Genomic DNA, 15,198 nt, shown 5'->3' on the forward strand with positions numbered 1-15,198 from the left:
GTGTCTCAAGGCGTCGCCCAACACCTAATATATTTTCCACCTTATTTGGAAAATAAGCCCGTGCCAGGGGGCTTTCACCTGAGCCCGCTCGCACGATCTTCCGAAAGCCCGCTTGCACGCTCGTAATCAGCCCACCAATACCTGGTTTAAATTTTACTACATAATTTTCCTTTCGGTGAACTGCTTGTAAATCATTACGAAACAACATTGGCATCAGTCGTGTGGGAGTATTAACGACTGTGTCAGCAATTACTTAATGACACAGCACCTTGTTTACACATACTTGTTTACACTGCTAGACAGGTCGGGTTCGATTCCCGACCGAGGCACAAACACATGGGCAGTTTCTTCCAATTGATGCCTCTGTTCACCTAGCAGGAAATAGTTACCTGGGAATTTGTTAAGCTGTTGCTGGGCTGCATCCTTGGGATGTGTGTGTGTGTGTGTGTGTGTGTGTGTGTGTGTGTGTGTGTGTGTGTGTGTGTGTGTGTGTGTGTGTGTGTGTGTGTGTGTGAGTGTATTATATGCTGTATAATATATACATAGTATACTTGGGTTGTGGCACAATTGCTTATGAGTGCCCGCTAGTACGACTAATTACAATCAAACTGAATCATTTACACAGGAAAGCGCATATAGAAGTCGGCGGCCATATTGGGATGGACGTAGTTGCCGAGACGACAGTTGGGTCTCGGCCAGACAGAGTAGAGGAGAGACCAGAGAATCAGGACACAGGTGTCCCACCGGCCGGCCATTTTTTTGTTTATATTAAGCCACCCAAGAGGTGGCACGGGCACGAATAGCCCGTAAGTGGTGGGTGGCCCTTTTGAGCCATTACCAGTATCAATAGATGATACTGGAGATCTGTGGAGGTGCAGCTGCACCCTGCGTGACGGGAGATGTCTCCCGTCGACCAAATGGGGCCGGCCAATTGATTGATTGATGAAGATTAAGCCACCTAAGATGTGGCACGGGCATGAATAGCCCGTAAGGGGCCGGCCATGAACGAGGGCGTCTTATTGGAGCTGCGCACCACCTGACCTCCTCACATGGGGCCAACGTGATTGGAGATGACATCGCTGCTGTCCCCTCATTGGCTAATCTACAAGATAGGTCATAGGATCTGAAGGGACTCTAGTGAGGCCTCCTGGAGAACCAGGATTTGGCATTCTAAATTGGTAAGCATATGTTAGTGACAAACGTTGCTAACTCTACATTATACGTTACTAACTCACCATTATGCGTTACTGAGCACCTTCTGAGGTATTGTATGTGTGTTGATGAGTGTGGGAACGAGAGTGAGTAGTGTAGAACACTGTGATTCATAACTTAAGGTTCCATTCTGGTGATGTTTTTTTCAGCATGTTGACCCTGGCGACCAGGCTAACGCCCGCAACAGGTGAGGGCTGAGATACACTGACAGACTGTCAGTAAACACCTGTTTCACCTGTGTCATATAGTACTGTGCTGCATCTGAAACCTGTCACTCTTCAAGTGACGAGTGAAAGTCTATACACACACACACACTACACATCTTGATTGTGTTGTTATTGCTGTGTCCCATTCACACACATATTGGCCATGCACAATATATGTGAATGAGACACAACAATAACACCTGTATGTTCCATTGACAGGTATTATTGATTGATTTATTGCCATGCATCTGTAATACCCGAGCATCTACTTTAGAGTGCCTTTCGTCCCGTGAACTTGCAGCAATTAGGAAGTCATGTTCATTAACAGTTTGTCTATAGGAGTGTTAAATCAGGTTGGTTCCTTGGAGAAGCCATTATCGATCACTTGCACGATTCCATGTCTCTCTGGTGAGATCGTATGACACCAATTCAAAGTAATTAGACCCAAAATGTGTTAGTAACCAAGTTGTGAAGTAAACACGAAATTGTGAAGTTTCATGTTTCCATGAAGTATGGAAATTTATATATTTCTGTTATATATCAATTATATATAATGGAGTAGCATATAAAATTGATATCTGCCCTTGCATCTCCAGAACCAACCACCAGATATTATTCACATTCAGCAGATTATGAGGACATAAAGGATTATCTTTGGATAAGATGTGTATTAAGAGAACCACAAGACAAAAGTTGATCGTAACCTGGTGACCACTTGAGACGACTTGGTGACCACCTGAGACGACCTGGTGATGACCTGAGACGACCTGATGACCACCTGAGACGACCTGGTGATGACCTGAGACGACCTGGTGATGACCTGAGACGACCTAGTGATCACCTGAGACGACCTGGTGACCACCTGAGACGACCTGGTGACCACCTGAGACGACTTTGTGATGACCTGAGACGACCTATCCACAGTTATCACCTGAGACGACCTAGTGATCACCTGAGACGACCTGGTGACCACCTGAGACGACCTGGTGATCGCCTGAGACGACCTGGTGATCGCCTGAGACGACCTGGTGACCACCTGAGACGACCTAGTGATCACCTGAGACGACCCAGTGATCACCTGAGACGACCTGGTGACCACCTGAGACGACCTGGTGACCACCTGAGACGACCTGGTGATAACCTGAGACGACTTATCCACAAGGAGAGCCCCACTTGACGAAGCTTACCCCAAGCTGTGTACGGTTGCTCTGCTAACTTACTGTTTTCTGATAGCTTCCTGTGAGCCATTTGCCGTATGTAAATTGGCGACGTGTCAAAGTTGTATTTTTATGTACGTTTTTAATGTATTTTTTAAAGTATTTTATGTACGTTTAGTATAATATTACCTGTGAACAGGCAGACAGGTAGATGCTTATCCCTCAGAAAAGTTAAATAATGTCAACTGTTTGTGACGTGAGAAAATATATATGACCATATGTTGAACGGAGTGAGAAAAGCTTGAGCAATCATCCCTTGGTGCGTATATATATATATATATATATATATATATATATATCTCCAATATACTTTTAAATTTCATTTCAATTTTCCATTGATCCACATCAGCTTTTCCTGGCCAGCATCCCCCCTATTCTACCGCCAATACCCCCAACCCCCTTCTACCTCTTCGCTAATGAAATAGTCCCCTTCCCTTGCTCCCTGCTGCAACGAACCCTAAAACAGTTACCATCCATTAACCCTCCCTTAACCCCAGGGATACACAACCCAGGTATGAAGGAAGACGGAGGGTGACAGAGTCAGAAAGGTGGAAAACATGGAACGAAGCAAGTTTTAAAATAAGGTATACAAATGCGGATGGCATCAGAAACAAATTAAATGAATTCAATAAACAGAGATATGAGGATAATCAAAATGTTATTGCGCTCGCTGAAATTACATTATGAAGAGTCACATCATACGCAATATACACCATGTCTCTCAGCCAGATACACTCGTATCATCGCCATGCTCAGATATACACATTGCCTCCATGCACAGGCATGCACCCTACCCACACACCCAGATACACCTAGCCCCACACCCAAATATACACCCACCCAAACACCCAGATGCTCACCCTATGCAACACCCAGATGTACACTCTGTGCAAAACCCAGATGTACACCCTGTGAAACACCCAGATGTACACCCTTGTGCATCACCCAGATGTACACCCTATGCAAGACCCCAGATAAAACGCTTCTCTCTACAACTACACAGTCAAACAGGTCTGCAATTCAACCAGCCATAAACTCTCCTCAGATGATGATTGCAGGACGAGGAATGTCCATTGTTAATCCTCGAAAAGAGATGTGTGTCTCTCTAGCAGTTAAGAAAAAAACAGGTTTTGTGAGCTGCAGTATAAATGGTGTTTGCACACCACACTCTCCATCACACGTTACCCCATGGGGGTTTCCCCCACGGGTATTTTCTTCTAGAAGCGTTCAAGTGGATCACTTGAAACCAAGAACAACTTCTCCTCCCCTCCGACAACCTTCCATGTCTACTCGCCACGAGGTTGAGAGTTGCGTAGAATAAGAATTCGAGCCGGCGTACAATACCTTATCTTGGGCGGCTCTAGACATACACAACCCGAGACAGCTCAACAAGATGCTCCTTGAAGACAACCCTCAGGGAGCCGCAGGCAAGTGTGCCATAGAAGACATGTCAATGCCCAACAGGTGCGATATTGCCAAGCAGGACCCGGAAGTCAGTGACCCCAGGGTGATATACACCACACCAGTGCCACAGAGTAAGGTCACCAGCAGCACACAGACAAGGCGTCAAATGAAAACGTAACGATGAGAAAATGAGAGACATTTGTTACAAGATCAGCCGCAAACATGACTTAATTCACCCAACTACCGAAGCAACAAGCAACATGCCCAACATCTGAACCAGCTATAAAGTCATCATAAAGCTCTCCTGGAAAAGTTGCAAAGCAACTTCTAAATAATACAACAGTACCAATACAATCCGCCTACAGTACAGCAACTACAGCGAGCACCCAACTACAGCAGCCAGCGGCTACAACTAAACACCATCACAATCATCTACGGGAGCAACACTTTACCTCACATATCATGTCAACAACACAACTTCATATTTCACGTATCAACTCACAACACAACACAGCATCACCCACTAAGCCAAGGTGGTTTGGCCATTACCCTGTGCTTCCTCCTCTCTACCTTATCTCCCAGTGCTACTGTGTGTGTGTGTGTATGTGTGTGTGTGTGTGTGTGTGTGTGTGTGTGTGTGTGTGTGTGTGTGTGTGTGTGTGTGTGTGTGTGTGTGTGTGTGTGTGTGTGTGGGTAAAGAGAAATAGGGACAACCGAGCTCCCAACACAGTTATTACCCTACCCACGCCTTCGGCATCTCGTTTGATCTCACGCGTCTGTCTGTGTGTGTGTGTGTGTGTGTGTGTGCGTGGTCGCTCTGTAATTCAATGCTGTATGATGCCACCAATCACGCATGCAGCGCGGCGCACTAGTTTACCTTTCTGGCGTCCGAGCCGAGGTCAACAAGAAGCCAGATATGCCCTTGAATCCTCCCGAGTCATTGATGCAAGCATCTTTCTGTCATCGGTCAATATTTCTATGTCGAGTAATATTTATATATATTGAAGGTTTTCGTTGGGAATCAGCCTTTGTGTCGAGGCTGTTTGTGGCGTGGCGAGAGACCATAGTCGTTCAGTCTTGTTTACTATGATTGGAAACTTATAGTTTATGTGGGTCTCTGGGGGGTATGGGAGGTAGCTAGAGGTCATAGGGTGTATAGAGAGGTCAAGGGCGCCTCTCTGGGGGGTATGGGAGGTAGCTAGAGGTCATGAGGTGTATAGAGAGGTCAAGGGCTTCTCTCTGGGGGGTATGGGAGGTAGCTGAGGTCACGGGGTGTATAGAGAGGTCAAGGGCGCCTCTCTGGGGGGTATGGGAGGTAGCTGAGGTCACGGGGTGTATAGAGAGGTCAAGGGCGCCTCTCTGGGGGGTATGGGAGGTAGCTAGAGGTCATGGGGTGTATAGAGAGAGGTCAAGGGCGCCTCTCTGGGGGGTATGGGAGGTAGCTAGAGGTCATGGGGTGTATAGAGAGGTCAAGTGCGCCTCTCTGGGGGGTATGGGAGGTAGCTAGAGGTCATGGGGTGTATAGAGAGGTCAAGGGCGCCTCTCTGGGGGGTATGGGAGGTAGCTAGAGGTCATGGGGTGTATAGAGAGGTCAAGGGCTTCTCTCTTTGGGGGTATGGGAGGTAGCTGAGGTCACGGGGTGTATAGAGAGGTCAAGGGCGCCTCTCTGGGGGGTATGGGAGGTAGCTAGAGGTCATGGGGTGTATAGAGAGGTCAAGGGCTTCTCTCTTTGGGGGTATGGGAGGTAGCTGAGGTCACGGGGTGTATAGAGAGGTCAAGGGCTTCTCTCTGGGGGGTATGGGAGGTAGCTAGAGGTCATGGGGTGTATAGAGAGAGGTCAAGGGCGTCTCTCTGGGGGTATTGGCGGTGCCTGGAGGTCACGGGGTGTATAGAGAGGTCAAGGGCGCCTCTCTGGGGATATTGGAGGTGCCTGGAGGTCACAGGGTGTCGAGAGAGGTCAAGGGCGCCTCTCTGGGGGTATTGGAGGTGCCTGGAGGTCACGGGGTGTCGAGAAGAGGTCAAAGGGGATAGTGATTCAGCGAAACTAAATTGGGACCATTACTGGTAATCTTTAGTAATTTACTTCCCCTCTGCCTCTAATTATGCCAATGTGAACTTTAGCGAAACACGTGATTTCAGTGACACTCGACCGACCCATGTTCATAATAGGCTGCATTTGTGACGTTGGTGGCGAAAAAGTTCACAAATGATGAACTGATGAACAGAACAGATGTAGATGAACAGAAACGAATGAATTAATTTTACTATCCTCACTGTCCGCGATGTTACGCCAGTCACACATCCTGGTGAGCAGTGTTACGACCGTCACACATCCAGGCGAGCAGTGTTACCACCGTCACACATCCAGGCGAGCAATGTTACAGCCCGTCACACATCCAGGTGAGCAGTGTTACAGCCGTCACACATCCAGGCGAGCAGTGTTACTACCGTCACACATCCAGGCGAGCAATGTTACAGCCCGTCACACATCCAGGTGAGCAGTGTTACAGCCGTCACACATCCAGGTGAGCAGTGTTACAGCCGTCACACATCCAGGTGAGCAGTGTTACAGCCGTCACACATCCAGGTGAGCAGTGTTACAGCCCGTCACACATCCAGGTGAGCAGTGTTACAGCCCGTCACACATCCAGGTGAGCAGTGTTACAGCCGTCACACATCCAGGTGAGCAGTGTTACAGCCCGTCACACATCCAGGTGAGCAGTGTTACAGCCGTCACACATCCAGGTGAGCAGTGTTACAGCCGTCACATATCCAGGTGAGCAGTGTTACAGCCCGTCACATATCCAGGTGAGCAGTGTTACAGCCGTCACACATCCAGGTGAGCAGTGTTACAGCCGTCACATATCCAGGTGAGCAGTGTTACAGCCCGTCACACATCCAGGCGAGCAGTGTTACAGCCCGTCACACATCCAGGTGAACAGTGTTACAGCCGTCACACATCCAGGTGAACAGTGTTACAGCCGTCACACATCCAGGCGAGCAGTGTTACAGCCCGTCACACATCCAGGTGAACAGTGTTACAGCCGTCACACATCCAGGCGAGCAGTGTTACCACCGTCACACATCCAGGTGAGCAGTGTTACAGCCGTCACACATCCAGGCGAGCAGTGTTACAGCCGTCACACATCCAGGCGAGCAGTGTTACAGCCCGTCACACATCCAGGTGAGCAGTATTACAGCCGTCACACATCCAGGTGAGCAGTGTTACAGCCCATCACATATCCAGGTGAACAGTGTTACAGCCGTCACACATTCAGGCGAGCAATGTTACAGCCCGTCACACATCCAGGCGAGCAATGTTACAGCCCGTCACACATCCAGGCGAGCAATGTTACAGCCCGTCACAAATCCAGGCGAGCAATGTTACAGCCCGTCACACATCCAGGCGAGCAGTGTTACGGCCGTCACACATCCTGGTGAACAATGTTACAGCCCGTCACACATCCAGGCGAGCAGTGTTACAGCCGTCACACATCCAGGTGAGCAGTGTTACAGCCGTCACACACAACACAGTTGCGACCTCCTCTTGCAAACAAATATTTGCACGTGCTAATTGTTTGCTCAACGCCTGGTCTCAACGCCCAACAAACACACGATATTAAGGTCACCTGCGCTACCTTGTTAGACGAAATTAGTATGTTGATACTGATCTGTCCTAGTTATATATATATATATATATATATATATATATATATATATATATATATATATATATATATATATATATATATATATATATTTAAGAATTAGAATTTGGATAAAGATTTTAATTTAATTTACTAACATTACACAGAAGTATTCTATAAATAAAACAGAAGTACAACCTCCATAGAAATTTAACAGATATTGTGAATATTGTTAACACATTAAGTGAATAAATTTCCACTTTTTTATATAAATGTAAATTATAAGAAAGCTGTGTTGTCCTCGACTCACAATCGGGAATCTTGGGTTCGAGTCCCCGGGTGGGGCAGATATGGTTGTGCACTTTTCTGTTGACATAGCAATAACTACCTAGGGAGTTAGGCAACTGTTGTGGGTTGCACAACATTCTGTCCTCGATAACCAGATTTATATATAAATACAAGAAAAAAAACACTCACGAACCAGTATTTTAAATTAAAACAAAAAACACTCCTAACTACCACAATTACAAACGACTTAATCCTGTGGTTATAAATCAAGACCGATTTACAATTACCTCTAATTAGATAACCGAAGCGCTATTGCGTGTTGGTGGCTTTGCAGGAATGTAAGAACCCCAATGTTATGTTCTCTCACAACCCAATGTACCTTCTTGTATTATATATATATATATATATATATATATATATATATATATATATATATATATATATATATATATATATATATATATATTTATACACATATATATATATATATATATATATATATATATATATATATATAACAAGATGAGATTTCTTTGCGGCCAATGTTAAATGTTCCATTACCGGAGTTTAGTTCGGTAATTGGAAAATTACCGAACTAATTGTTCCAGCAAAAGCAGTTCAGTGCCACAGAAACTGCTGTGTAAAAAAAAAGTCTGTGACAACAGTGGCTTGTCACTGTTTTGGACCATTAAAATCACCCGCCGTGGTTTAATCCCCCGTGTTTTCAGTCCCCTGCCAACCCATCTTCCGAATAGACAGTACGTTTTAATACTAAATGTAATAAGTACAATCCTGACTATCGGCATAGTACATAAATACACTTAATCGCCAGCATCGCACGAAAATATTGTGAATATTAGAGTTTACCTGAAAAGTTGTATTGAAAACCACGACCTAACCTAACCTTGGGAGTGTAGGAGGACAAGCATGTAAATAGCATTTATTGCTTCTTAATTACAATTAGTACTCAACCTATAGCTATATTGGTATTACAATTTTATAAAACTAATAAAACAAAACTAAAGTCTTCAATAAATTATAAAGTAACTCAAGATATTTTCAAATTTTGTATAAAATCTCTATTGTTTAATAAAGCTAAAAAAGAAATTCTATATATTTAAAACTTGTGTATATAGAATTGTACACGAAAACTTCACCCTAAAGATTTTGAGTGTATTAACAGAAAATGAGGAGAATATATATGGAGGTAAATGTAATAGCACAATTAAGTGTATATATGTACTATGCAGACAGTCAGTAATGTACTTATTACATTTAGTACTAAATCGTACTGTCTATTCGGAGGAAGGGTTGCCCCGTGTTTAGTCCGTATTTTAGAAGCTGTTGAAGTGGAAGGGGAACTATCAGGAGAAAGCCAAGCCACCACGACTATATAGCACTTGGAAGGGGGGGGGGGGGGGGTCAGGATGAGGATTTAGGATCTGATGAGGGGGGAAAAAATGGTGCCCAACCACTTGAACGGTCGGGGATTGAACGCCGACCTGCATGAAGCGAGACCGTCGCTCTACCGTCCAGACCAAGTGACTGGGTAGAAAAGATACTGTTTATTCAGTGAATTAGACCACGCTGTATGGGCTCTGCTTGTTGAAGCTGTTGAAGCTTTGGTGTTGTGATGACCAAACCACACGTCAGAAGATGGAGAAACGACGTCGTTTCGGTCCGCCCTGGACCGGAACAGGGGAGGGCCGCCCTGGACCGGAACAGGGGCGGGCCGCCCTGGACCGGAACAGGGGCGGGCCGCCCTGGACCGGAACAGGGGCGGGCCGCCCTGGACTAGAACAGGGGCGGGCCGCCCTGGACCGGAACAGGGGCGGGCCTCCCTGGACCGGAACAGGGGTGGGCCGCCCTGGACCGGAACAGGGGCGGGCCGCCCTGGACCGGAACAGGGGAGGGCCGCCCTGGACCGGAACAGGGGAGGGCCGCCCTGGACCGGAACAGGGGCGGGCCGCCCTGGACTAGAACAGGGGCGGGCCGCCCTGGACCGGAACAGGGGCGGGCCGCCCTGGACCGGAACAGGGGCGGGCCGCCCTGGACCGGAACAGGGGCGGGCCGCCCTGGACCGGAACAGGGGAGGGCCGCCCTGGACCGGAACAGGGGAGGGCCGCCCTGGACCGGAACAGGGGCGGGCCGCCCTCATGATCAAGGCGTGTGATGGTGTATCTTTCTGTATAACGTACTTCAATTTTACCGGTTTCTTGCCGTTGTGGTCGAGGTTGGTGATGTGAATTATTACTGTACCATATACCATGGAGGCTTATTACTGTACCATATACTCACACTCATTAATCAAAGTGCCCAACCACCTGGGGTGGATGGTAGAGCGACGGTCTCGCTTCATGCGGGTCGGCGTTCAATCTTCGTCCGTCCAAGTGGTTGGGCACCATTCCTTCTTCCACCCTTTCCCCCCGTCCCATCCAAAATCCTTATCCGGACCCCCTTCCAACTGCTATACAGTCGCAATGGCTTGGCGCTTCCCCCCTGGTAATTCTCTCCCTCCCTCATCAATCAAGGAGCTCAAACACGCGAGTTCTCAACTGCAGTTTCCTTGTCCCAATATACAATGGACCAGAGACCCAATATACGTGTAGGCTCAGGAATCTGTACATCAGTTGATTGACGGTTGAGAGGCGGGAGCAAAGAGTACAATTAGGTGAGTACGTGTGCTTGTATACAATGACTGCACCTGTGAGGAAACAATGAATGAACTTTACAGTACCTGGACTTGTAAAGTTACAGTGACTATGAGACTATATGACTGTACAGAGAATGTCAACATTGACTGTAGCCTTAGGGGTAAAATTCTCTCTCTGCAACTTACCCCAAACTGTGAACTGAGTCATTTCTATCCTCTGAATTAACACTGTTCAATCATTAGATTTAATCACTTGTTAAAAGGCTTTACGCACCATTACCAGTAAAGCTGTTAATCAGTAAAAAAAATTCTTTAATAAAACTATGCCCTATAACAGTTGAAAACAGTCTGATGATATATGACATAAGTGATGAAAAGCTATTCAAACTTTTTTCCAAAAATTTTAAGCTTGATTTAGACACGTATTCACCTGCGTAGTCCAGCCAATATTGTAATGATTTGTTGAAGTTGTTGCTAATAAACTTTATGAGCTTCAAGCCCAATTATCAGAGAATATAATTTATGAATCTAAAAGGAAATTTCCCCCCCAGCTCATAGACATTAAAAATAATGGAATCTGTTAATTATTATTCAAATTCAAAAAATTTATTCATAAATGCCAGTAATATCAGCAGCCTGTAATACCAGCAGTCTGTAATACCAACAGCCTGTAATACCAACAGCCTGTAATACCAGCAGCCTGTAATACCAACAGCCTGTAATACCAACAGCCTGTAATACCAACAGCCTGTAATACCAACAGCCTGTAATACCAGCAGTCTGTAATACCAACAGCCTGTAATACCAACAGCCTGTAATACCAGCAGCCTGTAATACCAACAGCCTGTAATACCAACAGCCTGTAATACCAACAGCCTGTAATACCAACAGCCTGTAATACCAGCAGCCTGTAATACCAACAGCCTGTAATACCAACAGCCTGTAATACCAACAGCCTGTAATACCAGCAGTCTGTAATACCAACAGCCTGTAATACCAACAGCCTGTAATACCAGCAGCCTGTAATACCAACAGCCTGTAATACCAACAGCCTGTAATACCAACAGCCTGTAATACCAACAGCCTGTAATACCAGCAGTCTGTAATACCAACAGCCTGTAATACCAGCAGTCTGTAATACCAACAGCCTGTAATACCAACAGCCTGTAATACCAACAGCCTGTAATACCAACAGCCTGTAATACCAACAGCCTGTAATACCAGCAGTCTGTAATACCAACAGCCTGTAATACCAACAGCCTGTAATACCAACAGCCTGTAATACCAACAGCCTGTAATACCAACAGCCTGTAATACCAGCAGTCTGTAATACCAACAGCCTGTAATACCAGCAGCCTGTAATTCCAACAGCCTGTAATACCAACAGCCTGTAATACCAGCAGTCTGTAATACCAGCAGTCTGTAATACCAACAGCCTGTAATACCAACAGCCTGTAATTCCAACAGCCTGTAATACCAACAGCCTGTAATACCAGCAGCCTGTAATACCAACAGCCTGTAATACCAGCAGTCTGTAATACCAACAGCCTGTAATACCAGCAGTCTGTAATACCAGCAGTCTGTAATACCAACAGCCTGTAATACCAACAGCCTGTAATACCAACAGCCTGTAATACCAGCAGTCTGTAATACCAACAGCCTGTAATACCAGCAGCCTGTAATACCAACAGCCTGTAATACCAACAGCCTGTAATACCAGCAGTCTGTAATACCAGCAGTCTGTAATACCAACAGCCTGTAATACCAACAGCCTGTAATACCAACAGCCTGTAATACCAGCAGTCTGTAATACCAACAGCCTGTAATACCAGCAGCCTGTAATACCAACAGCCTGTAATACCAGCAGTCTGTAATACCAACAGCCTGTAATACCAACAGCCTGTAATTCCAACAGCCTGTAATACCAGCAGTCTGTAATACCAACAGCCTGTAATACCAGCTGCCTGTAATACCAACAGCCTGTAATACCAGCAGTCTGTAATACCAACAGCCTGTAATACCAACAGCCTGTAATTCCAACAGCCTGTAATACCAACAGCCTGTAATACCAACAGCCTGTAATACCAACAGCCTGTAATACCAACAGCCTGTAATACCAGCAGCCTGTAATACCAACAGCCTGTAATACCAACAGCCTGTAATACCAACAGCCTGTAATACCAACAGCCTGTAATACCAACAGCCTGTAATACCAACAGCCTGTAATACCAGCAGCCTGTAATACCAACAGCCTGTAATACCAACAGCCTGTAATACCAACAGCCTGTAATACCAACAGCCTGTAATACCAACAGCCTGTAATACCAGCAGCCTGTAATACCAACAGCCTGTAATACCAACAGCCTGTAATACCAACAGCCTGAAATACCAGCAGCCTGTAATACCAGCAGTCTGTAATACCAACAGCCTGTAATACCAACAACCTGTAATACGAACAGCCTGTAATACCAGCAGTCTGTAATACCAACAGCCTGTAATACCAGCAGCCTGTAATACCAACAGCCTGTAATACCAGCAGTCTGTAATACCAACAGCCTGTAATACCAGCAGCCTGTAATACCAACAGCCTGTATTACCAAAAGACTTTAGCCCCAGACAGCCTGCAGCCTTCCCACATTGATCCCATACTGTCTTCAATTCCCCCCTTACCATTCTCAACCCTCCCCCTCCCACCACCATCACATCCATTCACCCCTCCTCAATCGTAACCCTGTGGTATCGTAAGTCACTGCACGGTATCGTAAGTCAGTGGTGAGATGGGGAGAAGGGGAAGATCGGGGGGAAGGAAAGGTGTAAGAGGTGGGGAGAGAATGGGAAGAAAGGAGGGAGAAGTGAGATACATGGAAGGGGAGGGTATTAGCAGAAGGAAGTGGAGGAGGAGAAGGAGGAATGGAAGGTAGAAGGAGGAGGAGGGAGAAGACGGGGTGAGGGAAGAGGGAGGAGACGGGGAGAAGGAAGGGGGGGGGGGGGGGGAGAGACCCCAACCATCAATCTAGGTTGGCCTGGGTAAACAAGGAGAGTGGCCAACCCACACTTCTGCAGCCATTGTCTGGGTGGTGATCCCACACCCGCACGCCCACACACGTCCACCCCCTCGGAGGTGGGGGGGGAGGAGGACGAGGAGGAGGAAGAGAAGGAGGACGAGGAGGAGAAGGAGGATGAGGAGGAGGAGGAGGAGGAGGAGGAGGAGGAGGGAGGCTCTTCAATATTCTACTCTCAGAATTAGGTCGAATTACATTAATGGCTTTCGAAAATTTCTGATTACCTAGTTTGTGATCCCTACATCAGTCTTGGAACTGCATTCACTAACAGCCTGACTGGTCAAGCCTGAACCCCTGGAGGGTTGATCAGAGGGGTTAAATGATCCGCAGGTTCCACAGTAGTGGGTGGAGAGGGTGTTGGGTGGAGGGGGAGTTGGGTGGAGTTAGGTGGAGTTGGGTGGAGAGGGTGTTGGGTGGAGAGGGTGTTGGGTGGAAGTGGCTTGCGTAATACAGCATTTATATAGACAGTTAATGTCCAGCGGCTTGTACCTGGATTGTACCTGGACTGTACTCCAGAGATCACACCAACTTACACTCTCAACTTCCAAGCAAAACACTCAAAAATACGCCCTTCCCCCCCACCCGAGGAGACACCCTCAAGGATGGACTCCAAACTAAATGAACAAATTCACATCAACTTACATGACACTTCAGCAATCACGTGGCGGACCTGAAATTACAAATATGAAATTCAGATCAGATTAACTTAACCTTATAACCTAACAAAATTTGTCTAGATCTTAAACAAATTGTTTATTTGTCTTCATAATGTAACTATTTGAAACACAACATTATTGTATTTTTTTGTATAATAGATTAAAAATTAACATGGTCATATTGCGGTATATAAAAACACATGCCTTCCTTTTTCCTAAAAAAAAATGGTCGTAAGCCAAACTTATTCTATAAATAAGCCATTTCTTGGTTCAGATGTTCTCATAAATTGAGCGTAAGATATTAGCCCCAGTTTACTGAGCCTCCTGGTTCCACTTCCCCAATTATGTGACGTTTATTCTGGGACAAATCGTTATCATGGCCTCTATTCCTCTCCCTGTCTGTCTGTATCGGCCCCGCTCATGTAACTACTTTATTGCACTGTAATAAATCATTATATATATATATATATATATATATATATATATATATATATATATATATATATATATATATATATATATATATATATATATATATATATATATAATAAAATTCCTGTCTCTCGTCTGTTTTTAACAAATTTGTTAACTTACTTTTGACTGCTATTGTACTGTCGCTTTCCTCCTTGCTCTATAAAAATCTATTTTTCTCTTTCCTGTTAACTGCTCTTTCCATCTCATTCCTCCAAGCAAATTCTTTTTGTACAACTTTTAAATTTTTTTTAAGGTTTCTTTCTTCAAGGTCATTCTTCGCCTCTTCTTTTGGTCTCGTTTGCCTGTTTTAAAAACTTTTCATTCAAACTCAAACCTTCAAACTCCTTCGAAGGTACGAGCTTAATCACTCAATCACCTC

At 45.6% G+C, this 15,198-nt stretch overlaps 1 protein-coding gene across 1 annotated transcript in view; it reads right to left on the reverse strand.

The window, feature by feature from the left end:
- Positions 1-14,348, reverse strand: part of LOC123766235 (phenoloxidase-activating factor 2) — a 153,135-nt gene extending 138,787 nt beyond the window's left edge. The window contains exon 1 of the mRNA XM_069321144.1: positions 14,332-14,348. Coding sequence (XP_069177245.1) covers positions 14,332-14,333 — 2 coding nt within the window. The 5' untranslated portion in view covers positions 14,334-14,348. The remainder of the gene's footprint in view (positions 1-14,331) is intronic.
- Positions 14,349-15,198: the final 850 nt, after the last annotated feature.

This window comes from Procambarus clarkii, chromosome 9 (genome assembly GCF_040958095.1).
Source record: "Procambarus clarkii isolate CNS0578487 chromosome 9, FALCON_Pclarkii_2.0, whole genome shotgun sequence".
NCBI lineage: Eukaryota > Metazoa > Arthropoda > Malacostraca > Decapoda > Cambaridae > Procambarus > Procambarus clarkii.